This window comes from Acipenser ruthenus, chromosome 24 (genome assembly GCF_902713425.1).
Source record: "Acipenser ruthenus chromosome 24, fAciRut3.2 maternal haplotype, whole genome shotgun sequence".
NCBI lineage: Eukaryota > Metazoa > Chordata > Actinopteri > Acipenseriformes > Acipenseridae > Acipenser > Acipenser ruthenus.
The window spans coordinates 29433955-29461642 of NC_081212.1; the positions used below are offsets into that span (position 1 = coordinate 29433955).

Sequence of the window (27688 nt, forward strand, 5' to 3'; positions counted from 1 at the left end):
CACACTGTGGGCTTCAGAAGACAGCGTTGGAGTAACAAAATAGGCCGACACCCTGCTGTAATTTCTTTAGCGGCGTAAACCTGGCGTTGCTCGTCTTTAAAAAGCTGCCAGAGACGCCGTTCCTGTTCCATTGTTATTTCACCTCCAGTGAAGAGGAAAGAGGAACCTGGCTAAAGGTTTCATGAGTGCAGCACTCACCAGGTCCTGTGTGCTGCTGCCCTTCCCACAGGCCATCTGGAAGTAGTTCCAAGCGAGCAGGAGAACCAGGTAGAGAGGCACCATGTACAGCTCCATATACCACACGACAACCAGGAACAACTGAAACAACAAGAGCAAGAGATGGCTCGGGCATCACTCCCATAGCACTGCGTATACTATTATTATTATTATTAGTTATTAGCAGATGTCCTCATCCTTATCCAGGGCGTCTTCCAATTGTTACAAGATATCACATTATTTTTTACATACAATAACCCATTTATACAGTTGGGTTTTTACTGGTGCAATCTAGGTGAAGTACCTTGCTCAAGGGTACAGCAGCAGCGACCCCCCACCTGGGCTTGAACCCACGACCCTCCGGTCCAGATTCCAGAGCCCTACCCACTGCTCCACACTGCTCCCCTATACTGGCACTCACTTCACTCAGTGCTAAACGTGCCGAGCGGCAGTTGACTCCGGGCTTGCCTACAGTATTCTTATTTATTTCATTATCTGACTCACACAGAAATATTGAAAACAGTGAATTAGTGATGAGCCCTAACAAAGTAAAATATAGGATTTATACAATTTACTGTCAATTCGTGACTTATCGCATCATCACGAAATATCGAGGAAACAACTATATAAAATGATAATCCTCACAAAAGCTTCTGAATGGTGTAATATTTTACTAAAACAAAACAAAACTTTAGGTTAGAGGGTAGCATCAGGCATTCAGCTGGTTTTTGAATTTTCCTGATACTTTTGAATGTTGTCAACCATGTGTAAAAATACGTAAGTGGAGGCACCTTCCTGCTAATCCTCCTGGCACAGTGAAATGTCATACAGGAGGCTGACACCTCAATCAGACCTCTCAGATGAGGACTCGCATCTAGAGCTACACTGCATCTGCAGCGCACTGAGCTGCAGGTTTACTAGGTACAAGATGTCAGTTAAGCCCTGAACGTGGATTCAACCAGTACGGCCCACAGGCCTCAGCGGCTAGACCGCTAGCTCACAGAACTGCTGTTCTCAGGCAGTTCCACCTTTATAACACATGGCTTCAGTCAGGAGCTGTAAGATCTCACTGCACACATTCCAACCGCACCAGCCCTTCACAGGGGAAGCAACACAGCTTTTACTCTGGCTTAAAGCAATCAGCAGTCGTAATCTGAAACAAAACAAGTTAGACTAAACAGATCAGCGGGTCCTTTCACTGCACCTCGACGGGAACGTCATACTGAATAGAGTCAGAGTTACAAACTGGGTGTCGTCACAGTTGGGTTGCAAGGAAGAACCTTAAACTTTCTGTCTTACCTGGTTAATATCCCGTTGTGTGTGTGTGTGTGTGTGTTTGCTGTATCACTCTTTATTGCATGCTTACAAACTATTACATCATCAACTATTACATGCTTCTGAACAGACTCTTAAAAGAATGATTGCGGGGAACCCAATTAAATGGGCCAATGTGAAGCATTTAAAACAGCTACAGCTTTCTTACGGTTATGCAGGTAACTGCCAGTGAAGGCAGATAAAAGCTAAAATCGCAATACAATAAAAAGCTTCTGCAGCAGATACCCTGTAAATATACTCTTTATCAGTGGTGTAGGCTGAAGAGAAAAGCCCCATTCTACTGTACTGCACTGGAATAACGAATCAGAAAGCAAGTGGTGTGGTGCAGATTCTGAGCAGACCGTCCCAAGCCTTGCACATTGCGGGGGGCAGCCATTTCTATTCCAGCTGGAGACACTGTCTGCTCCCGCAGGGCACTTGTTCTCACCACAGAGGAATTAACAACTCTTTTGGACAGGTAGCTCGTCTTCCCCGGAGTATTCATTTTAAACATGCTCCTAGACCGACTTAAAACCCAGCTGGGAATTTGAACCCTGTGCCCCAATGCAAACGCAGCTATATTAACTAGCAGGGTCTAATTGCCTGATCTACATCATTCTGAGAGTCTAACCCAGGACCATATTCATCTCCACCCGGGTAGCTGAGGAAGTACATCTGTCACAGGGATTCGTAATGGAGCGTTAATGCAAATTGAGATAACTGTGCATGGCTTGGGAAAGAGGTAATGGCATTAAATTTTTTTTAAAAAAAGAATGTCATTTGTTGTGTTTAAGCCGTGTGCTTAAATGAGACTATAAAGCAAGCCTGTCAGAATCGCCCTGTGTTCTGTGATGCAGCGTGGCGGGTCAGATGAGCAGGTTTTACAATGCTAATAAAAACAAAGCTGGGAACATCTGGAAAGCCCATTGCATCTCTCCTTTCAGGCTTAAATTCTGCAAAACAAGTCGGACACCCTTCATTACTGTGCACAAGCATGGGAGCCCCGTCTCTGCCTTGCATTTGCTGGTAGTTTGCAGAACAGAGACGTAACTAATATCTTGCTAAATGGTTCATGTTTTATTGCCAGAAAGCGTAGTGAATAAAGACAAAAGGGATTTGGAGCCTGTCAGTGTCTCGGTTGTAAATTTATACTGGAAATAATCCCCCTTTTTAATTAGCTGGTCATTGACACAATTTCCAAGTGGAGAGGCGTGTTGCACAATGTTTGATCACCAAACACAGATCAGATGTTGCGCGAGTGTGCCTCGTGGACCCGGAAATATTTTATCTGTGAAACAAGAATGGGGGCTGGATAATTCTTTTATTCTATTATTTTCTCAATTCTAGATTTCAAGTGGATAGACAGATATATATAGAGAGCTAAAACTTAGCTCTATATTACAAAATGTATGCTTTGCACCAGCATCTGGAAAAATTCCTTTAGATTATTAAATGTATCATGCTTTTTAAAATCTTAGTGTTTAGGATAAAAAAGCCTGTCCTATCTGTAACAGCTCATAGACAAGAGTAAACCCTTACCATCCCAGTAATACCATGCACGACTCTCAGTAATACCATGCTCGACTCTCAGTAATACCATGCACGACTCTCAGTAATACCATGCAAGACTCTCAGTAATACCATGCACGACTCTCAGTAATACCATGCACGACTCTCAGTAATACCATGCACGACTCTCAGTAATACCATGCACGACTCTCAGTAATACCATGCACGACTCACAGTAATACCATGCTCGACTCTCAGTAATACCATGCACGACTCACAGTAATACCATGCACGACTCACAGTAATACCATGCACGACTCACAGTAATACCATGCACGACTCTCACAAAAAGACCAAATCCTAGTGGCACTCCTCTCTAGCCTCTCTTTAGTGACGGCCTGAAGCACATGCCAGGGCTGTGTGGATACTGCTGCCCCAGTACATCAAACCAGCTTGGCTTTAAGGAAACAGAACACATCAAACTACTACTACAGCACCGGCTTAATAAAAAATACAAAAAAAAAAAAAAAGTGTAGGAAAGTGAGATTCTAAAACACCTCGCTCTTAAATTGCTTTTTTAAAGAAGCGTTTCACTCAAAGCTGGTTTCTGCAACGAGAAATCATGCCTTCCGGGTGCCTGGGAATGGAGCTGTGGAGGAAGTGCCAGCCTGACTGCTGCAGATTAAGGAAACACAGCAAAGCAAGTTTAACAAGGCTGACTCCAGGCTCACCAGAGGGGGATAACAAAAAATGTATATACAGACAGAAAGAGACAGAGAGAGAGAAGAAGAAGAAATCTTGCATAATCGTCGCTCGAATCCAGATACACTTTTCCGGGTGAAATCAAGGACGGTTGGTGTAATCTGTAATGCTTCCTCAATTAAAAACAAAAAGAAGAAGGATATGAATAATGAATCAAAGGCCCCTGTGGCTGCGATGCTCATGTCTGCCTTTTTTTTTTTTCCCCCAGCCGAGCTTGAAGTTAACGTCTGGCTAGGGGCTAGTGGCAGGGATGACAGCTTTGTACTGGCAGGAACGAGGTTTGAAGCAATGAGACATGGAATTTGTCGTACAATTGGGACGGTTAAAGCCTGCGTGAAGAATGTTTTCAAGGGTGACGGCGAAGTAAAGTCGACATCTGATTGCTTTGCAGGGCAGGGTACAGTGTAGGGTAGCGATGGTGCAGAAAAACAGGAGAACAGTACAACCACATTCAATACATGAGAAATTCCAATCTTTTAAAAGAGAACAAATACTATAGCTGAGGGAGAAACTGTCTCCTCGTCACTAGTTAGGCTGCTTAATGTAGTCGACTCAAGGAAGGCAGATGGGCCCCTTGGTGGCTGTCAGAGGATGGCAGCCACACAGACTGTCACCTCTGGACTCTTCGAGGAAGCGTTTGTGTCGCTCGCGAGGGTGTTTAATCCGTGTGGGGAGCGTTAGCTCCCAGGCGATGATCAGACACCAGACCCTCTCCCTGTCACTGCAGCTCTGCACACACAGAGGGGCAGGGTTCACAGAGTTCCATATGGGAGACTCAATTCCATCCACCCTGACTGACCCAGGAGCTGTGTATGGGAACATGTGCCTAGTCCAGCCCTGCACCCCGAGCCAATGCAGATAAAGAAACATTCCTCAAACAGCGGCACCAGCACTTCCACATGTAGAGTTAGTAGAAAAAACTAATTGGACTGGGTCAAAAGAGGACACCCTCAAGCAATCTATTAAGCACATCTTAATGCAAAAACTACACCCATAAAACACAAGCAGGTCCCACCTTGCATATTTTTTGTTTCGTTTGTGCTGTACTAGAGTAACATAAGTCCACCTCATTTACAGTGCTTTGCAGAGGTCAGCATTAATGAGCGAAAACAGAATCTGGATCGTCTTCTGCTAAAATGACACAACTCTCCCGTCTCTGCGGTCCCTTGGTATATCCAGAGCCTTGGTCCAGCTCCGATCCTGAACCGAGAAGCTGCTTCTACCCACACAATTCATAATCCTTTGGTTCCACCTGCAGGCCGCTGTGTTTAGTGCAGGACAGAACTTTATTTGACCCATTTGCAGAGCTGATGCTGATCATGTATATAAAACTCAGCTTGCTCAGGATGGATAAAAAAAACACATTCAAATGGACAGGTTTATTAAGCTTCCTTCTAAGCTGTCACGGTATCCCACTTTTTTCCTGTACAGAATAACATGCAGTTGTCAAATCTTAACTGTACAGCACTTTGACTTGTTCAGATATTATAATGAGGGAAAAGAAAGTTTACGTGCTTCAATCCTTTTTTGTTTTTAGTTAAGGAGTGGTGGTTGCATAACCATTTCAATTGCACTTCTCAATTACACAGTACCTTTTTTCACATCTGGATCCATGGTTGACAATGAATGGCACATCAGTTACAAAATCCCAATCTAATACCGAAAGGCAGTGAATGTATCTGTTAATTATTAACACGCTCTTCCTTACAATGCAGGACTTGTTGTATTTATCTTCTATGTTTACCCTCTTTACCACTGATCCACGGAGATTAAACAGTTTGCACTCCGAAGCCACACCTAATGAACAGCCAGTCAGTGGTTGTGTTGTCCTATCCACCATCACAGGTTAGTCCATGATAACCAGGCTCATGGGCCATGCTGCATGGTGTCCATGAACAGACCCTGCATGTCAATGCTTCCATTACAAATCACAGAAGTGGTGGATGAACAAGCTAAGCACAGGGACCCGGCTCCACAATCAACACCTTATACAACCTTGAAGACTTGGCTTCATACCTGTTTAATAGTGTAACAGCCCTGGCACAGTGAACACGAACTGGGCCACAGAAACAGCGGAGAGAAAGGCTCCAATTATATTAGCTACACTTCTGAGAAGCAAGGAGAGACCATCTGCCAGTCTGACACAGTTCCCTTCTTCCGACTGCCTAAAGACAGGAATATAGGAGAGCCTTTCCCTTCATTAACACACGGGGTGGCACGCTGCTTTACCATTGCAGATGATTATTATTATTATTATTATTTATTTCTTAGCAGACGCCCTTATCCAGGGTGACTTACAATTGTTACAAGATATCACATTATACCTTATTTCATATTATACAGATATCACATTATTTTTACATACAATTACCCATTTATACAGTTGGGTTTTTACTGGAGCAATCTAGGTAAAGTACCTTGCTCAAGGGTACAACAGCAGTGTCCCCCACTGGGGATTGAACCCACAACCCTCTGGTCAAGAGTCCAGAGCCCTAACCACTACTCCACACTGCTGCCCACTGATTAGCCTTGGAGCTGAGGCACTAGCGTTGCTTGTGACAGCAGTGTACAGTATGTGGCTCAAGGTTTGGAGAGATAGTCTACTGCAGATTTTTAAGCTCACTGTACTGATGATTATTCCCATTTCAGTAGCATGAAAAAGAAGAAAGTTCTTAGATTGTAATGGCCTAAAGCTTCCAGATGTGTTCATTGCTGTACAGTGTGTAAGGTTGTATTTTACACCCCACTTGTATCATATTCCAATACAGGATTTGTAATCAAGCAGACTGTTACAAAGTACCACCACCACCCCCCCTGCGAGCTGAAGTTAACAACCCTCCCCCCAGAAAAATGGACGTGACTTTCTGGAATGACAAAACCAAAGACAATAGACAAGTTAGACCTCCACAACGTTACAGAATTGAGCTGAAAGCCAGTAAGAGTTAGCTACAAGAAGGATTAAAAGTGTGCAATGCAGATGAGAAGTCTTGATCAACCCTGAGCGCTCCCACACACATGCAAGGCCTCTGGTATTAGCACCAGCTGGAACCCGGACCTGTTTAACACCAAAATCGGTATTCCATCACAAGACTATGCACTACAGGTTTAATAAAGTACACCTGCAGAAATCAAAAACGTTAACAGAGAAAGCTGCATTTGAAAGTCAGCTGACATAAGAACCGACTTTTTTTTTTTTTTTTTTTTTTTTTTAAGAGCATTGTAAAATCTAATATGCAGATCAAAAAAAAATTGAATTGTTATCTTTTTAAAATGACAGACAATATACGACTGTGCAAAAGGGGCCCCTGGGAATCCAGGGCCAGTCTAGGTTTCTACGTGATTTAAAACAGTGCTGAAGCTGCAGAGTTATAAAACTGCACCATAAAAAAATAATAAAAATCAGAGACACTATGTAATGCTTCCATCGCACAGACATCAAAAGACAGAAGCTGGAGAGGAAGCAGTAATTGTTAAAAAAAAAAAAAATCTCATTACACTGAACAATGCACCTCGGTAAATTTTTAACAGACCACAAACGCACGCTTCTTTTCACAAACCCCCAGGATCAGGTAGCTAAAATTAAACCCAAATCTCTCCCGTCTCCGTCACCTGCGGTGGATATAATTATAGGCAATGTCTGGGAGCGTGCTCAGGTCACAGTGATAGAGGGGCTGCTGGCTTGCCTGCCTGTCTGGGCCCAATTCTCCAATGCACATTGCAGGCACGCCAAACAAGGGGTGCTCTGAAAGGATCAGCGATCAGGGAGATTATTAAAAAAAAAAAAAAAAAAAAGAAGAAGAAAAGGCACTCTGAGACAACAACACTTAAGATTTCGTTTTTTCGTTTTTTTTACAAGTTGTCGCATGTGTGGCCAATTCTACACTTTCTGAATTCCCTTTGGCATGGAGAGGTGGGACAGGAGCAGCTGCAGACTCCTCCAATGTGAACTGCATTTAAAAAGATAAAAAGATTGCAGTGACAGTTAACCAGGGGGAAACCTAAATCACTTACCAGGAAGGATATTAAACTCCTTGGTGTAGATTCCCACTGAAAGCAGCTTTTAATATACCGGATCGTATTCAATATGGCCACAGTGATTTTCCTAACACGATCAACATTCCTCGTTAATATCTGAGAACACAAACGGGGAGGGGAAAGAATTGTCAAGGTTAGGCTGGTGTTTGGCGGATCTGCGAGCAACTGGAGCTACTGTACTTTGTTCAACGTGACCATCCTGCATCATGACAGTGCAAATGAAGTGTGTACTAAGGGATATCCAGCTCAGTTTTGAATTTGCTTCTTGTTCAAACCCCTTCCTCAATTCACCGTTCAACAGTGACTTCTGTGATGCTTACAGATATCCAAAAGGAGCACGACTGGGACAGACCACAACACACAGCCCTTGGACCTCCAGACACTACTGACCTGGGGCAAATGAAACACACGTGGTGAGGCTACACAGTATGATCATACTGACAAGCTGCCTGTGCAAGGTCAGAAGAGATGAAGAGCAGCCAGATCACAGCAACCCTAGACCCATGCCTCTCCCTAACACAGGGCTGGCTTGTGGTTCACAACCACCCAATAACGGGAAGTAATACAAACCTTTTTGGAAAATTTGGGATTATCCTCAATGAGTCTGGTCTCCTGCGGTGTGAAGGTGCGGATGCCTGCTTTCACCTAAGGAACATAATTATGAACACCATCAAACCAATTAAGAGACTCACGCAAAGCAGGGGCTCCTGACCGCACTAATCTAGGGCTCAAGAACGAAGGCTTTGTGTGGAGATTTCAAAGTCAAACAGACCCACTGCTCATGTACTATTATATCTCAGTGAAAGTACCACTGTGGCCCATTGCTTTGCCTGGCACCACAATGTTTTTCAAGGGGAAACACAGATTCAATTTTTCCACTTACCGGGTTATAAAAGACCTCCATCTCCAAAAAGATAACGCCTTTCGTTGGTGCACCCAAGTCCCTATTCTTCAGCATGAAGGCACTGGACTGACCGTTCCTTACCTAGAATTAAGTAAAGAGAGTTCAGAACATGGACAGGACCATCATCACTCATTGGGTTAACAAAGGTATACAGTAAAAGGCCAGGTGTGTAAGAGGAGAAGAAAAGCACCTACAGAGAGTAAAGGGATGGCCACTTTGCCGAGGAAATCGGGCGGTTTGTCTCCGTCTTCATCCAAAACGGTCACCTCCAGAACATCGTGGATATCTTTGATGGGGCTGAAATCAATAACACGGTCCAGGTGAGTGTTCTGCTTTACCATCAATTCCCACAGGCTTTACAATTGCAATTGTACTTTTTTTAAGGGCCACAATGCCACTCCGAGTAATGGCTGCACGGCTGCAAAGGAGAGTGAACACCTTTGATAACACAGAACACAGAAGATTAGCACTGGCAATGTATTAGTGCTGTTGGAAAATACAGCAGTATCACCAGTTTACAGATAACCAGCCCCATTCACAAATCTGCCACTAGTGAGTTTACTTATAGACCCCTAAGTAATAGAAAAGGCCACAAAGTAAGCAGGTTGTGTAACTTACAATGTAAAGACTTTATTCCACTCGGGGTTGAGGTTCTTGTAGATCGTGTGGGTCTGTAACCGGTCATTCCCCAGCTCCAGCATGCAGAAGGGATCACTTTTCCCTGCAAAGAAAGCAGCAGCTTTGAAATTTCAAATCTTTTTTGTTTTTCAGGCTCAATCATGCTATAAATTCACTTCCTGTGTTACAGTTTATAATACCCTCCCCTCCACTGTGTCCCATGTTGCACAGTGCAGGGTCAGGTAGGATCCTTTTGCCTGCAACACAGGAAGTGGCAGAGTACTTCCATGAAAGTTGCAGTGTAGTGTTAACTTCATTCACACCACCTCTAATAAAAGGAGATAGAGTACCTACAAAATCAGCAGCAATGAGATCCACAGCGTTTAGCACTTTTACTTGGAGAAAGCCAATATCCTTTAAATTCTGCAAGGAGTTCTTTATATGCTAGAGAAAAACAAAGATATGCAAAAGTAATTATCTTCAGGGTCATTCTATAAATCTTCAGCAGAAAGAAAACATGTTACAAAAGCACAGTATTACTTGAGTCTTCTTTGAGTGGGTGAGACCCACATCAGATATATCAACTAAAATCAAAAACAAAAACTCTGACTGCAAAAAAATCAGGACAGGGGCGGTAAACAGTAACAAAAGTTGTGTTAACTGTCGACATGAAGTTTCTGTTGAGAAAGACCAACCGAGGACAACTCATTCAGTGTCTTATACTGAAAAAGAAATACAAATGGTAATAAATACAAATACTGGTTCTCTTTCTTATACTTCTAGAGCGCTCTGCAGTGTTGAGTGGAGTTCTCTTTCCTATACTACTAGAGTGATCTGCAGTGTTCTCTATCCTAGACAAGCATACAGTTCCTCAGTGTTAAAGGACTGACCTCTCAGTACTTACGTATCTCTCCAGTATCTGATTTCTCTCTTTGGGATCATCCAGGGGACAGGCACCCAGGTCAGAGATAGAGACCCCAGAGCAGGGTTTAAGGGAAACCAGAGTAATCACTGTCCCTTGAGCATCCAGGGGCAGCTCCAGCACATTGGTCTGGCCCCCAGGCAGCATAGCCAGATCCACATTGCACCTGTCCAGATGAGAAGATGCAGGTTACCTACAATACTGCCAGGTGATCCATGCAAGCGGAGGCAGATTCAGGTGTCGAGGCCCCCATTCGGTCCCATATCCGCTCGTGGAAAGTGGTGAAGGAGCAAACACACTTACCTTCCGAAGCACTCTTCAAATCTCCTGCCTTCCTTCCCCCAAATCTCGATCTCCAGCATAGCCTGCCTCTCCTGGAAGTGGTTGAAATCAAACTTCTCTCTCCACTGGGGGTTGGGACATTTATTCAGGGTCTACAAATACAAATGAAAAATAGAAGGAGCCACATTTATGACTAGGGATCTTTATATTTGTATGTATACACTATAAATGTAACCCCTGTCTGATGATAATTCTCCCTGCAGTAAGGACTCATATCCAGTGTGTGAAGCTATGCTTCTATTCTTCCAGGAGCAGCAAGTCAATGTTCTGCAATTCTAATTACCCTTAATGCAGATGTAAAAGAACATACATACATGGGAAACAAATCTTATACAGTGGCTTGAGATGTACAAAGTGTCCTAACTCATGATGCAAAGGGGTCCTGGAAATAACAGAGATGATCTCTGGGCATGCCTGGCTCTGGGAGTCACCCTGTGCCGTGCAACCCAACAATGACCTCCATGCAAAAACATGTCACAATTATTTTTGAAGAAAAAAAACAAAACACAAAATCGCTTTGTTGACAGTGTCCTGCTGGATTAATTTTTGAAAATAAAACATGTTGATTTGCGACGATGCCCAAAATAAAACCTTTTTGCCAATATAAATCTTGCTGGTTTTTCTTTATTTTCCAGTACGTTTGTGAACTTGGTGCAGAACCATTTACAGCAGGAAGGCCATTATTTGAGGAGGCTTATTTTCTGCTCCTCCCCCTCCTTCTCCTCATCCTCATGGCAGTCGTTTGTAAGCACCTTGCTCTTGTATTTCTGATCACCCAGTTTAAAGCGAATGAAGAACTCGCCAACGCCCTCCTGCAGGCCCCGCCCCTCCACCAGGGTGATGGACACCACCCCAGTCCACAGCTGGCTCTTGTGCAGCGTGTCCACCAGCCGGCTGCCATTCTGCTGTGAATTCGGCTGCAAAACAAACAGCAAACAAGCACACAGTTACAATCGGGGGCTTGTTGAGTTTTATGATCCAGACTGTGAGATGTGATTACCATTTCAACTGGAACAGGAATGGGAATAGGCATTAACGGCACACATTGTTATGATGTGTTCATTGCAGGCCGGTTATCAGTAGATACAGATGTGAAAAGGTGGGAAATGTGAGGAGGGGTGGAATAGGAGGAGGAGCTAGAAAGGAAGAGAGAGAAAAGAAAAGAGGAAGACAAAATTAGGTTGGGTAGATTTGCAGGTAAACTCGTTTAACTTGGATGGTTCAGAAGATCATTGTCAGTTATGCTACTAATTCCTATTCTTTTTACTTATCAGTTGTGTTCGTAGGGTAGAAAACTGAACAGTCGGGGAACCTACTGTAGATAAGAAAATGTGAACTCCGACACACCTTAACTGCATGTGTGGCCTGCTTCCACACCTCCCTTTCTCCCTCCCTCCCTTCCCTCAGCAATGCATGTGTGGGCTGCTTCCACACCTCCCTCCCTCCCTCCCTCTCCCAGCACTGAGACACGGCCCTTGTACAGTATAAGAGCCCTGCTTTCGATAGAGATGTCCTGTGCAAAATGACTTCAAATAATAACAGCAACAAGAACAACCACCACACAAGAGGCGACATAACCCTCTCCGTGATTAAGATCCAGAGCTCTAGTCTGCTGGAGCTCCTTTGATTCTCCTCTACCCTGGCTACATTACAGCTTCAAAAAGCCAGCCGCCACACCCCCTGCCTCTAACCCGTATCTACTTCCCATTAGGATATAGAAATGTGGGAGTAACTTCTAGTGGGGATCAAAGAACATCACAAAGACTTGCATTAACCTAAAATAAATGACAGCACCTCTATAAATACCCCTTTAAAAAAAGTATCCAGCGAGCCAAGTGCTGTCATCCACAGTGTTTATCTTGGATCCACTTCTATCTGTGCGTCTCGTAAAACAATCCCACTTAGCTCCGGGAGGCCCCTAAAAAGAAAGTCTATTCTGGGTTATAAAAGAGGGCCGGGGATTGCTTCCATATGGTGGAGCAGCAGGGGTGCAGAGCAATGAGCTCAAACCAGGGCTGGTTCTGCAGCTCTGTCCATCCACAGCTGTGATATTACATCCCAACATCTGGATTATTGCTCGTTATCCCTGGGAATTATCAGCTTTTCATATCGAAACCATCCAACTGAAACAGAATCACAGAAAGTGAGTCCTCTCCCACCCCCCCACCCCGAGGGAAACATGACATCTCAAATGAAACCGATGCCAAGAAAAGTGGAAGGAATTGTATAAATAAGCGCTGCCACGCACACACACACACACCTTACTGATTCAGTGCTGTCATTGAGAGATTCAGATCAAACAGGGCTTTCGTTTCAGAGCGTTTTATTGAAACTCAACCAGGGTGTTGTTCCGTAACATCACAGCTCCCTACTGGATCGCTGTCAGATCACTCCCCCCTTGGGAGGACTGTGCAGAGAGCTGGAATGCCTTTAGGGTTAAACTGGTGCCTCCACCACCAGACATGTTCATAGTCAGCTCATTCAGAGCAGCCCTCAGCATGTGACCCAAACAATGCATTTTCATTGCAAGAGCACAACTGCAGTGCCAGGAAGTTTCCCAAACAAGGAGCAGAGCTGATAGACAGATGCAGCTCCAAAGAAGAGCACACATTAACATTCACCTATCCATTAAAACACATGTCTTAGACAATTAAATACACTTCAGTGAAGCTCAATATCTTCTGGTACTTCACCATGAAAAGAGCTTGATGAAGGCCGTCTGGCCGAAACGCTGCTCTGCTTTGAACTTTGTTCATTTTAAATAACACCAATCTGTTATTATGGTGTTGCACCTCTGCTTGCATCAGTCATGAACAGTATTGGGATATTTGGGAGACTGACCCCAGAAGTAGCACCCAGGAATGGGAATACTGGTCACTATATCAAACAGTCAGTGTGCAATAAGGTACATGTTTTGGACTTTACCACAAAAACATGCACCAGGGTGCAATGGACTTCAACAGTGACGGAAGGCTTTCAAACCCGGTTTGAACAAGTTCTGAGAGAGAGAGAGAGAGAGAGAGAGAGAGAGAGAGAGAGAGAGAGAGAGAGGAGAGGTATTTTGGGAGACGTGTCTCCTTGACCAAGGTTGAAAAAGGAGTTCACATTCCCACACAGTTCTGTATTCACCTTGCTTACAGACTACACTGCTCCAGAAACTTGTTTTCCCTTAATATCCAGTGCATCCATTTGAGACATGGTGAACTACTGCCCCCTGGTGTCCAAATGTGAACACTACAAAATGCCAGCTGTCAGCTGAACTCTATTCTTTATTAGAAAAGTTCCTCACATTGGAACTACACGAGGTAGCTGTTGCATAGACAATCAATGTCATTTCAGGCTTTCCCTTTAGGTATGTAGGCTATGTTTCAAGTAGTAAGAAGTGCAGTAAATGCTGAAATGGCTTACACAGATATGCATAAGGATTGTTAGCGATCGAACCCTTTTCCAGTCAGCCCGTACTCTACCTTTGTGCTGCTCCCTCGCTTCCTTTGGCTCCTCCACTTCTGGTCGTCACAGTGAGCATGGCAGAGGAAAAGGAGGAGAGAGACAAAGCGGGTTTATTTTTTTCCCTGTGTATTCTTTATGTATCTATTTATTCCATACATTTCTTTATGTGTATTTGCTTTCTTACCGGACTCTTTCTCTCTTGGCTGTTGATGGACAGGTAGAGGTCCAGCACAATCCCACCCATGTCCTCCTCCAAGCTGTTTGGGTCGTTCAAGGGCAGAACCTTCTCCACAGTCCTGCGTGAGAGAGGAGACAGAGTGGAACCTCCTGAACAGAGAGGGTGTGCGTTCCAGAACATCATGACAACATTCACACTGCACTGCACTGCCCTTCAGAGTACACCAGCATGCTCTAATACCAAGAAGCAAAGAATATCCTACAGGGTGCTCAATAATACAAGCTCTACTTCACAAGAGGCCAGAGCGGCGACGCCCTAGTGGACTAGTTCAGAGTGGGCTTGCTGTTATTAATATACACAGTAGTTAAATATGAAGCATTACACCGTATAGCTCTTTTGTAATGCAACATCATTCCCATCCGATACAAAGAAATTTCAAGTGGCAGTCCTCTATATACAGTATCAGAACTTCTTTCAATCTGCCAGCTCTTAAAAGCGTACACAGCAAAGAGGCTGAGAGACTCCTTTTGTATTGCAGCAGGTAGGAATTTTGGAAAATGCAGATGTACTCTGAAGACAATGCAAGGCAGTCTCAGACGGTTCATTTCATCACCCTGGGCAGGATAAACATATGAAAGCAATTGTGTGTGGTACTTAGAGCAACATTTAGTAACAGTTTGTAAAGCTCCGAGAGGTACGCGCCCCCCTCTGCGCTCTCTCTCTCTCTCGCTCACCTGTCCAGTTCCAGGTCACTCAGGGTGATGTCGGTCGAACCCATGAAATCGTCGGTGGTCAGGTCCCGGTCATACACCTGAATCCAGTGCAGGAGGGGAAAAAATACTCAGAACAATGATTCATCAATACATTGATAAAAACGAAGGAAATTCAACACAGATAAACATCAATTCGACTTGTGATCATGCTGCCCCACACATCATAACACCACTGAAGAGGGACCAGCATTTCAAAGCCAACACTTCCCCTGGAGTGCCGCATGTTAAACTGCAGCGGACGTTACCTTGATATACATTTTCTGGTCCAGGTTCCTAACTGGTACAGAAAACGATTCATTCCACTCTGGGTTGAGATTCTTGTACACAACTTTGCTCTTGTAAAGGGTTTTCCCGTCCAGTTTAAACTTGACATAGGGATCACTGGTGCCTGTGGAGGGGAGGAAAGGAGCAGGAATCATACAGTGAAATACATACGTACGTACCTACCTACGTACCAACATACATACATATCTCTGAAAAGTTACATTTAACACGGCAGACATTGGAGAATAACTCAACACAGCTGAGTCGAGGGTATTTTTGTATGATATATTTCCAGTTGTTTATCCGAGAAAGAAACACAGGTCTGTATGATACCTAACAGCCCAGGCTCAATGGCTGTGGCGGCATAGCTTTTTGGATGCTTGCATATGAAATAGGCAGTAGAGTTTGTATTGCATCTTAAATTGATCACAACAGAAAAAATTAAAATAAATACCCTGCTTTGCTCCATAGCACCTCCCTGCTGCATGCTCTTAGACAGTACAGGAAGGTACAGAACTGTGTCTCCACAGTGAACCCTGCTGGGTTAATTCAAATCGTATCTCGTAATAACATTTTAAAAAGATACAGCGGGCTATAATATGAAAAGTCCTCTTGCCAGCAACAGGGCCAAAGAACAATGCCAATAAAACCAGAAGCAACCAGTGACTAATCCCCTCTCCCCGCTAGCAGGACTCTCCCCTCTCCCCGCTAGCAGGACTCTCCCCTCTCCCCAGCTAGTAGGACTCTCCCCTCTCCCCGCTAGCAGGACTCTCCCCTCTCCCCAGCTAGCAGGACTCTCCCCTCTCCCTAGCTAGCAGGACTCTCCCCTCTCCCTAGCTAGCAGGACTCTCCCCTCTCCCCAGCTAGCAGGACTCTCCCCTCTCCCCGCTAGCAGGACTCTCCCCTCTCCCCGCTAGCAGGACTCTCCCCTCTCCCCGCTAGCAGGACTCTCCCCTCTACCCAGCTAGCAGGACTCTCCCCTCTCCCCGCTAGCAGGACTCTCCCCTCTCCCCAGCTAGCAGGACTCTCCCCTCTCCCCAGCTAGCAGGACTCTCCCCTCTCCCCAGCTAGCAGGACTCTCCCCTCTCCCCGCTAGCAGGACTCTCCCCTCTCCCCAGCTAGCAGGACTCTCCCCTCTCCCCGCTAGCAGGACTCTCCCCTCTCCCCGCTAGCAGGACTCTCCCCTCTCCCCGCTAGCAGGACTCTCCCCTCTCCCCGCTAGCAGGACTCTCCCCTCTCCCCGCTAGCAGGACTCTCCCCTCTCCCCGCTAGCAGGACTCTCCCCTCTCCCCAGCTAGCAGGACTCTCCCCTCTCCCCAGCTAGCAGGACTCTCCCCTCTCCCCGCTAGCAGGACTCTCCCCTCTCCCCGCTAGCAGGATTCTCCCCTCTCCCCGCTAGCAGGACTCTCCCCTCTCCCCAGCTAGCAGGACTCTCCCCTCTCCCCGCTAGCAGGACTCTCCCCTCTCCCCAGCTAGCAGGACTCTCCCCTCTCCCCGCTAGCAGGACTCTCCCCTCTCCCCGCTAGCAGGACTCTCCCCTCTCCCCGCTAGCAGGACTCTCCCCTCTCCCCGCTAGCAGGACTCTCCCCTCTCCCCAGCTAGCAGGACTCTCCCCTCTCCCCGCTAGCAGGACTCTCCCCTCTACCCAGCTAGCAGGACTCTCCCCTCTCCCCGCTAGCAGAACTCTCCCCTCTCCCCAGCTAGCAGGACTCTCCCCTCTCCCCAGCTAGCAGGACTCTCCCCTCTCCCCAGCTAGCAGGACTCTCCCCTCTCCCCGCTAGCAGGACTCTCCCCTCTCCCCAGCTAGCAGGACTCTCCCCTCTCCCCGCTAGCAGGACTCTCCCCTCTCCCCGCTAGCAGGACTCTCCCCTCTCCCCGCTAGCAGGACTCTCCCCTCTCCCCGCTAGCAGGACTCTCCCCTCTCCCCGCTAGCAGGACTCTCCCCTCTCCCCAGCTAGCAGGACTCTCCCCTCTCCCCAGCTAGCAGGACTCTCCCCTCTCCCCGCTAGCAGGATTCTCCCCTCTCTCCGCTAGCAGGACTCTCCCCTCTCCCCAGCTAGCAGGACTCTCCCCTCTCCCCGCTAGCAGGACTCTCCCCTATCCCCGCTAGCAGGACTCTCCCCTATCCCCGCTAGCAGGACTCTCCCCTCTCCCCAGCTAGCAGGACTCTCCCCTCTCCCCGCTAGCAGGACTCTCCCCTCTCCCCGCTAGCAGGACTCTCCCCTCTCCCCGCTAGCAGGACTCTCCCCTCTCCCCGCTAGCAGGACTCTCCCCTCTCCCCAGCTAGCAGGACTCTCCCCTCTCCCCAGCTAGCAGGACTCTCCCCTCTCCCCGCTAGCAGGATTCTCCCCTCTCTCCGCTAGCAGGACTCTCCCCTCTCCCCAGCTAGCAGGACTCTCCCCTCTCCCTGCTAGCAGGACTCTCCCCTCTCCCCGCTAGCAGGACTCTCCCCTCTCCCCGCTAGCAGGACTCTCCCCTCTCCCCGCTAGCAGGACTCTCCCCTCTCCCCGCTAGCAGGACTCTCCCCTCTCCCCGCTAGCAGGACTCTCCCCTCTCCCCGCTAGCAGGACTCTCCCCTCTCCCCGCTAGCAGGACTCTCCCCTATCCCCGCTAGCAGGACTCTCCCCTCTCCCCAGCTAGCAGGACTCTCCCCTCTCCCCGCTAGCAGGACTCTCCCCTCTCCCCGCTAGCAGGACTCTCCCCTCTCCCCGCTAGCAGGACTCTCCCCTCTCCCCGCTAGCAGGACTCTCCCCTATCCCCGCTAGCAGGACTCTCCCCTCTCCCCAGCTAGCAGGACTCTCCCCTCTCCCCGCTAGCAGGACTCTCCCCTCTCCCCGCTAGCAGGACTCTCCCCTCTCCCCGCTAGCAGGACTCTCCCCTCTCCCCGCTAGCAGGACTCTCCCCTCTCCCCAGCTAGCAGGACTCTCCCCTCTCCCCAGCTAGCAGGACTCTCCCCTCTCCCCGCTAGCAGGATTCTCCCCTCTCTCCGCTAGCAGGACTCTCCCCTCTCCCCAGCTAGCAGGACTCTCCCCTCTCCCTGCTAGCAGGACTCTCCCCTCTCCCCGCTAGCAGGACTCTCCCCTCTCCCCGCTAGCAGGACTCTCCCCTCTCCCCGCTAGCAGGACTCTCCCCTCTCCCCGCTAGCAGGACTCTCCCCTCTCCCCGCTAGCAGGACTCTCCCCTCTCCCCGCTAGCAGGACTCTCCCCTCTCCCCGCTAGCAGGACTCTCCCCTCTCCCCGCTAGCAGGACTCACTCACACTGGGGGCAGCTTCGTGTGCCCTTAGCCAAGCCGACTGCCTGAAAAGAAAGCAGCCTCGCTTAATTTATACGGTCAGATAGAATGGTGGTAAAAGAGAAAAATGTAAAAAAAAAAAAAAAACACACACACAGGGAGGCCTAAATCTGATCACAAAGACTCCGTGGTGACCAGCTGTCAGGCTTGGCAGCTTTTTTTTCCCCAAATAAAGATCTCCAAAAAGCAGCCAAGGCTTACACCAGTGCCTCCCAAGCTGGGCTTGACGTGGAAACCTCCAGGCAACTTGACAGCAAAATAATGTTTGAACTGTTCTATGGGTGAAGGGAGGCTGTGGTGTGACTAAGAACCTTAATGATTGGAATTGCAGAATGGCAGAGAAGGGGGGGGGGGGGGGGCAGATGAAGTGTTGCTTTTCAACACGCATAGCAGTGGATAGGGTCAGGCTTTGGCATGGCATTAATTGTTAGGCAAATAATTGAGACGCAGGAAGCATGCAGTGATTGTGAAACCTTGCCATCTTGTCAGGGAAAGTAACATCTTAACTATAGGGTGAGATTGGAAGGGAGGACAGGGGAAGCTTTTGAAAGGAAATAAGAGGGAAATCAGCCAACTGCTGCTGCATTGAAAAGAGGGTCTGAATGTATCAAATGAGATATCCCAGCTTAAAAGCACATGTTTTAACAGCTTTGTTTCCATACGCTAGAAATCAAAACACACTCTCTAGTCCTCGGGTGCTTTTCAAAGACACACTCTCTAGCCCTCGGGTGATTTTTAAAGACACACATTCTAGCCCGAGGTTCATACTTTTAACAAGCCACCTTCAGTGAAGTTTCAGAGGTTGTCCCAGTGTGGCTGCTCCACTGTGTCCGAGAGTCACTGACTCTCAATTGTACCCGCAATTGATTTGCTTATGATGTATTCAGGGTTCACATTTCAACAAGAGAAAACAAACTGGCATCAATATAAAGTGGTGCCCACCTCAGTTTATTTCCACATCATTCCCAATGGTAGAGTGCTTTTCAGACCCTAATCTCCTGTTCACCTGACCCAGTCGAGCACTGCTGCACCGATCTCAAGAGATCTGTATTGTTAACTGTTAATGTGTGCCAGATCTCCTCACAGACACACAACCAAAATATTTAAGACTGGCAATCTCTAAGTGTTGTTTTCACATACAGTATTACCGACTGGTGGGACCATTCACATTACAGGCTTCTGCCCTGTAATGTGAACATGAAGGTAACCAGCGCTGCAAGGTCTGCACGGGGACAAGAGTGGGATCAGAGTCTGAGAAGCTTGTTTTCTACTCAGGTTCCTAATGAAACATCTCCTGAATCTCAATGAAACGTCTCCTGAATCTCGCTGAACTGATATCGATCCGGGAGAGCAGACCTGCTGTGCACACTCCATGAGGGAGGTGATCCCAGGAACAGACAGGCAATCCATTCATCATTAATAAAGTGAGCAGAGCCTGTGCTTAACCAAGTGTGTCACCCGTCCACTACAAGAATAACTTTGTGAATCCCAGACGCATTGGAGGAGAATCACAGCGGGCTGTCACAAGATCCGTGGATTCAATTTCATCTGCTGTGTAACAACATAGTGAACCAGCAGGGGTTAGACACGGGCTAGCCCGTAAAAACAAAGAACAGCCAACAGCAAACAAACATCAAGCAGGGGCTGTACTGGTGAAAGACTAAGAAACGCTTCTGAAAAACACAGCGTTCCACGTCCCCACGTTTTGCACATCTGTTTACATGATGTACCAGTCATTTTTCTTTTCATTGTAAGATCCTAGACAACATTTTACACTTCTAACTTTAAAGTCTGTTTCAAAGCTCTTCTCAAAATATCCGCTCTAGTGCACTGATAGTGTAAGGATTATTGCCCACATTGTCAAACAGATAACACAGCAATGACAATCCATGTACAGAACAGAGAAGCCACAGCACTTGCTGTTATTTTATTTTTTTTAATCTTCTGGCAGTGAATTAGAGGACAGATCTCAAACCATTTTGAAAAGAGTTTTGAAACAGGCTTTAAAGTTAAAAGTGTAAAAAAGTTGTCGGGATGTTAACATGAAAAGAAAAACTACAGATAAAGTATTTAAACAGTTGTAGCAACATGTGGGGAAGTATAACGCTATGTTTCTCAGAACCCCGCTACTTCTCTTTAACCCTGAGGAAGCATTTGCTTTCTCCCCAGTATTCATAATTGCAGTGATCCACACCCCTGGATAAATGCAAGGTCTGAATAAAGATGCACACACGTCTGTAAGCGTGTGCATACAGAGTGAATGGAGCTCATGCAAGTGCACCACAGAAACGTGTCCCAGTAGTAACCTGGAACCAATTATTATTATTATTATTATTTATTTCTTAGCAGACGCCCTTATCCAGGGCGACTTACAATCGTAAGCAAAAACATTTCAAGCATTACAATACAAGTAATACAATAAGAGCAAGAAATACAATAACTTTTGTTCAAGCAAAGTACAAGTTTTACAAACCACAATTCAATAATACAGCAGGTAATAGTGATAGTTACATCAGGATATGATTAAATAGTGATAGTTACATCAGGATGTGAATAAATACAAAGTACTACAGGTTAAAAACTTGGCAGATTACAGTATTCTGAAGTACAGGATTAAATGCAGTAAAATAGGGGGCTGATAAGAGCAAAATAAAGCACATTTACATGAAGGGTGATAGTGTCCCAGGATACAAACAGAGGAGTTCTACAGGTGCTCTTTGAAGAGGTGAGTCTTAAGGAGGCGCCGGAATGTGGTCAGGGACTGGGCAGTCCTGACATCTGTAGGATGCCACATCCTAGGCACAGTAAACAGTATCCTGACAGTGGAACTCACTGAGCTGCAAGCCCCTCAGCTGAAGAGCTTGTTTACCCAGCAAACCAGTCCCACGCATGTGCCAGACCGTGCGTTTACTCTGGATCACTGAGCATCCTGCTGTGCTGAAAGGTACTGCAGGTTTGCACACAATTCTACAGCTATCCAAGGGCAAATCGAAAATGACAGAGTGGGAACAAACTCCACAGCAGAGAGAGACCTGAAACATGGGACTCTTAGCAGAGCAGGCTACATTGGAAGGCACTGAATGATGCGCTTGTGCCTTTATTATCACAAGACAGTGTTAAATAGCAGGTTCCATGCCTTAAAACAAATTCAAGAAGATTCAAATATTGCATTTGGATCCGACCACAGGCAAGCCCTTCGGAATACTACGTAAACACTTTATTTAGCTAAATAAAACAATATTAAAACACTGGAAAACTTTCTGCTTGCCATTCTCAAAAGGACCACAAGATGTCTCTACCACAAAGAGTGAACATGTTTAAAAGGCCAAACCAGGAACTTCTGACTTATTAGTAAGTGTAGCCTAAGCAATATGGGGATGATGGATTGAATCCATCTCACATTAACAACATTGCCAGTGTGATGTATCGAAGCTCCCAGGGCTACTCGACCTTGCTCTGGTCCACCTGAATATACACAAGAGAAGAACACAAGCACGGAATCTGAAAATGAGAAGAGAAAGGCAATGCTCTCTGGGTACACCCCCAGACACACACAGGCTCTGGTGCAATACAGGAAACGCTGTGGGAGTGTTTGCTCTGGGATGACATGTTTGTGAGAGATTAGCTTGTTCTAGTTGTTCCAGACAAGGACGCCCAGTAAGCAAACACAATCCTTCCTTCAAATCCAAGCAAAACGTTATGCGCCAGACTGGTCCTGCATCACAACATTAACACACACACACGATACACTAAACATGCCATGCCAATGTATGCAATGAAACAAGCACCCTGCATTGAATACAGCTGCATTATATTAGACAGTAACATATTTGTGTTTTAGTTTTGTAAAATGAGCAGGTGTTTTCTTTCCCTCCTATAACAAACTAGAAGTTATTTATTTTTTATCAGATGAGAGGAAACTCTTAAAATAAAGCCCCACTGATGTGCAGGTCAAGTAAGATATTTAAATGAAACAAAGCAGACACACACACATACACACTCACACACTCACAGCACAACACTGGAGGCTTTTTCATCATGCGGTTATATCTTTGTATCACCAACAGATGGCAGCATTTGTCAGTACCAATGAAAATTCAACAGCAATTGCTCATGCTTTGCCATAAATGTCAAATAAAAACTCACAGCTCTTTAATCCTGTGTACAGATGCACAGTCTCACAACATATGATAGGACACAGCCCCTCTGTAAACAGAAGCTTGTATAAGGCAGTTAGAGAATGGAATGTATACATTAATCTAATGAAGGGATATGCATACGTGTAGGTGCACACCTGCCTAATATACAGGCACTCATCCACACAGTATACATCAAGGACAGGAATGAATTAGAGGCAGACCATTGGGACCCCTTTTCCCAGCCTAGACAGGGCTGTTGGAGGTCCCAGACTCCTCACTGGATATCCAATGTGCATTAAAAAGGCTCCAGAAAGGTTTGGGGCTTTCTTTCAATACAGGCCGTTGGGTTGCTTTAGACTCAGTTGTTGGGAGCCGTGCACATACAGTAAATGCATTTCGCCCACACACTGCACACACTGCTGACAATCCCAAGCTGCTTCGCATGCTGCCCCCCTCACTGTGCACTTTATATTTGCTATGCCAGTACCCAGTCTCAGCTGTATTCCGAGCATACAGGACAGGATCCACGCAGTGTACACAAACATTCACCTGGCTCTCTCGTCAATGGCAGCCTTTCAAAAGGGAGTTACTTCAACAGAATTAGAAAGATCGCTTTCATTCAAGATGAGCAAACATTAGCACCACCCCTGCGCCTATAGTAAATAGGCAGATGGCTTAAATTAAATGAGAAGCCAGGTTTAAAAGAACAAATACACGCAAAATATAGGGACCTTTGATTTGTGTGCTTTTTATATATAGTGCTCCTTCACTATAACGCGGGTCTCGGGGGACACGCGTTATAACTGAACAGCGTTATAAACAGGGGAGGGGGTGGGGGGCGCCGCGGGACACATAATAACACACATCCGACTAAAATACAAAATAAAATAACTATCTATAACGCACATATAGTGAAGCCAAATTAACCATGCATAAAGCACCATGTAATCAACGCTATGTTTTTTACAAAAAAAAAAAAAAAGTAATATAAATAGCCTCGGGAGTTCAGTTCGGAGCGACAGACAAGCAAACCAAGAGCGAGAAGGAGAGCGGTTTGGGCGAGGGGATGAGGTTCGGCTGCCAGAGCGGGGCTGAAGTGTCTCGTCTCCCGGAGAAAGCTGCAGCTCCTCTTGCAGCGAAAAAGTAAATACATTAAAAAAGATAACCATGTAATAGGCCTAATATTTATTCAGTTATAAAACAAATGCTGAATAAGATGTCTGTGTTATAAAGTGCCAGCGCAGCTTTTCTTCAGTTCAGATACTGTATCAAAAGGGAGAGACAGAAACGGAAGTTAGACTGAGAAGTTGTTTATAGTTTGAACACTAGTAATGTATTTACTGTTGAAATATTGCATGAATCACTAGTATAGGGAACTGGGGGACATGCTATAGGAGCGTTATATCCGAGGCACGTTATAACCGAGAGCATTATAGCGAGGGAGCACTGTATATAATCTGTGCAAAAGGCTCCCCATCTAGCAAACACCTTCTGTACTTTGGATAAAGTTTTCTTAAAGTCACTGGCTGATCTAGCTTGTGTTACACACACTTTTCTGGATGTATGACACAATTAGATCTTCATATTGAATTTCCTGGCAGCACAGTGGGAGAAGCCAGATTCCTGTCAGGTAGGCTGGGGGTGATATATGAATTAGTGTGGAAATAAATTCTCCAGGGGCATGTCCTCACACTTGAGAACAGCACACACAATCACAGACTTCCGCAGCTCTATGACAGGATGAGGCCTGTGTTGACTCACTTGGCTACTTCAGATAGGATTTTATCTTTTTTTTTCTATATTTACAATTACACTTTTTTTAAATAAAAAGGATTATTCCAATTTGGCTAAATTGTTTTTTACTCTTAATTGTTCTATTTCTACAAACTAGCTTTTCATCTTAGTTTTTTTATTTTACAATTAAAACCACATTTTCGTATTTTTGTATTTAATTTCTGTTTTATCAAATTCTGTATTAGACATTTTTTAAAGTAATGGTTTAATTGTTCATTGTGTGTGTCAGTGTGTGTGTGTGTCTGTGTGTGTGTCTGTGTGTGTGTGCGTGTGTCAGTGCATTTGAGTGTCAATGTGTGTATGCGTGTCAGTGTGTGTGTGTCAGTGTGAGTGTGCGTGTGTCAATGCGTGTGCGTGTCAACGTGTGTATATGTGTCAGTGTGCGTGTGTCAGTGTGCGTGTGTCAGTGTGCGGACTGCTTTGGAATCCTTGTCATGAAAGCTGCTATACAGACAGTGGCTGTGAAGAGGACAAGGCTGTTGAGCTGGGACATTGATAAAGTGAGCTGTGGGTTTCTGGATGCCACACTAGAATCAGTCATGGCCCGGAATGGGCTAACCCAGTGCTCTCCTATAGACTCTGCAGCAAGAACAGCATCTCTCAGCACAGCAACTCATAATCATTGTGGTGGCGATCAGCAGTGACAACAGGAAACCGGAAGCACACAGCCCTTCAACAGCACTCTGAAGCAATGCAACGTTAGCCTTGATAAGCAGTGTGAACCCACAGGAGCGAACACATGTCACTGCAGCTCACCATCATCAGCCCCATTTATACAATACAGAGTAAGAACCAAGAATAACATCTGTATTCATTCCAAGGAGATTCAGCCTGCCCAGTGACCCGGCCTGCTGTACTTTAAACCACATAACCATTCACCCCCAAGCCTTATCTTCTAACCCACAGAAAAACGGAATCATATTTCAAGTAAACAGTTACAACCACCAACAATTCAAATGCAAATGTACTTTTCAAATTGCTATTGTATTTAATTACAATTGAGCAAAGACACACTCTGGGTAAAGTAAAGTGTGTTTATTCACAGTAATCGCAAGGGATCTTGGAAATCAAGAAGGGATTTATTAGAGAATACTGTTGAAACTGAGGCTCTCAAGGAGACTTGCGCCCGTGGTTCTTGCATTAAGTGTAGCGGTGAGGACGGCTCATTTGCATCTCCTGATGCAATGCAAAGTGATGCAGGAGCACTGCCAGACTGCAGGTGACTGGGTGGGACAGTCAAGGGGAGGTATCTGTACAGCCGGGGAGCCCGGCAGTGCAGGAGAGAGCCGGGTGGGGGGGAGAACGCAAAGAGAATGTCCGAGACACATCCACACCCTGGTGTTGACAGTAGCAGTTCAAATACCACAGTAATAACAAAATAAACTGAGCAGTTAAGATATGTTCTGAGCTTGACTCGTTTGTTCAATTACCAGCACCCCACAGCTGAATTCAAAACGCCAGACATTGAAACAAACAGTTTGTCCAGCTTTACTTTGTTTCCACCCACACTGCTGAAGACCGATTAACACGGAGCCACATTCGCAAAGTGTTTACTCCAGTCTTTAATTCATGCATATTATTTTTAAAAGAAGTGAAAACCCATGTTAATTAAAAAAAAAAATAGAGCAAAACTACCTTTCAAAAAGCAGGAGTTAGTTAAAGAATGGAGGAAACGCTCTGAAGATACGGCTCAGCGAGTTTAAAGTGATGGAGGAGCAGTTATCATGCCGGCTTACCTGAGCGATCCCGGATCACAAGGTTCCTTCCTTGCTTCAGATTAATGGTCAAGACGTACGAGACCCTGCTGGGTAGGACGGCCAGAGAATCAACCCTCTCGTCCAGCATCTACAGGGGAGCAGAGGTGCCATTAGTCAGGGTGGCTGGCCTGCTACTGCACTTCCAGCCCTTATCATCCATGCGCTCGCTCTTTCTGTACTGTTTCCATGAGCATAATCTATGTTCCCTCTCACTGCCAACAGTCCCGGGACAGGTACTGTAGAGCATTCAGGTGACAAGAGAATGTCATGCAACTTCTGAAAATATCGCCAATACAAATACTGAGTGTGGAAATAGAAAAAATAAGAATTGTGACTGATACAAAAAAGGAGTAGTTGGGTACATACAGTACACTAGAAACACAACAACAGTATTGTATTGAAATGATCTTAAAGCTGATGTCAAATGATCATTCCCGACATAAAACCAAAGAACAGCTCCCTTGTGTGATACTTACAGAATTAGCTGCAAAGAACTGGGAGGTCTGCGAGACGTCGAGCTCATTGTTTTCAAAGCGTTCCTGTAGAAACAGCAACACAGAGTGTACCTTTACTGGTTACTGACTGGACACACGATGGAATTCAGTAGAAGCTACCTTTCCACTGGTTTAGCCGAGCGCTACACTGCAGTGTTTGCAGCAGATGTTCAGCACAGAGATCCTAACCAACCAAGGTATCGTGCCTAACAAGAGCCACAAGCTAAACCAGTATTATGACTCATGACTTCTCTTATTAAAAAAAAGAGAAAATGCATTCAACACAAGAACAGACTACCCATACCAAACAAAAGAATGCATTCGTCTTCATAAAGCAAAGCCGCGTGCATTAAAAAAGGATTGCATGAAGCTGCTTGTAAAACACAATGTATTTGTCCATTTGAGCGTCTTGTTTCAGGGCTGTCCCGTCTCTTGCTGAGGTACGGTGTCTGGATGGGACGTCTTCACGTGGGTTTTGTCTTCCACTCCGACCACTTCTGTTTTTGTTGTTCATTTTTCGCTTGAGAAGTGGTGGAGGTGCTCCTTGCAAACTGTTTAGTTTTGTACTGTACTTTCTCTGCTAGTGCTATTGGCAGCCCATCATTGCCAGCAGTCACAACTTGCATGCCCTTACAAAGTACCAATGTGCCACAGAAACTTAGTAAAAAGAATCGGACGAGAATTTCTTCTGCAAGCCTTTTTTTTTTTTTTAGTGGTGTTTGTGGTGAGAGAACAGCTTCCGGAAATCTAGGTCACAGGAATAATGCATCAAAGATGCGACACGTTAATCAAGACACAGAGGTTGAACCGCCACTAAAACGGACTTACAGACAGACCTACATATTGTATAAAAGGATCCTGAAGCTTTCTTCTGAGATCCTCAGACATGGACAGTCATATCAGCCAATGAGAAAGCTATTGCAG

At 45.7% G+C, this 27688-nt stretch overlaps 1 protein-coding gene across 5 annotated transcripts in view; it reads right to left on the reverse strand.

The window, feature by feature from the left end:
* The window catches only part of LOC117429828 (multiple C2 and transmembrane domain-containing protein 2-like), a 48154-nt gene that overhangs the window by 11746 nt on the left and 8720 nt on the right, over positions 1-27688 (reverse strand). For 3 of the 5 annotated variants that reach the window (XM_034049683.3, XM_034049682.3, XM_058999191.1), the window contains exons 3-18: positions 26747-26809; positions 26250-26358; positions 15269-15411; positions 14985-15061; positions 14257-14368; positions 14090-14128; positions 11375-11539; positions 10584-10714; positions 10263-10446; positions 9709-9802; positions 9359-9461; positions 8935-9037; positions 8720-8821; positions 8407-8481; positions 7813-7932; positions 199-318 (exon numbers count right to left, since the gene is read on the reverse strand). In XM_034049683.3, coding sequence (XP_033905574.3) covers positions 199-318; positions 7813-7932; positions 8407-8481; positions 8720-8821; positions 8935-9037; positions 9359-9461; positions 9709-9802; positions 10263-10446; positions 10584-10714; positions 11375-11539; positions 14090-14128; positions 14257-14368; positions 14985-15061; positions 15269-15411; positions 26250-26358; positions 26747-26809 — 1740 coding nt within the window. The remainder of the gene's footprint in view (positions 1-198; positions 319-7812; positions 7933-8406; positions 8482-8719; positions 8822-8934; positions 9038-9358; positions 9462-9708; positions 9803-10262; positions 10447-10583; positions 10715-11374; positions 11540-14089; positions 14129-14256; positions 14369-14984; positions 15062-15268; positions 15412-26249; positions 26359-26746; positions 26810-27688) is intronic. The other 2 variants (XM_058999192.1, XM_058999193.1) reach the window with 2 other exon arrangements.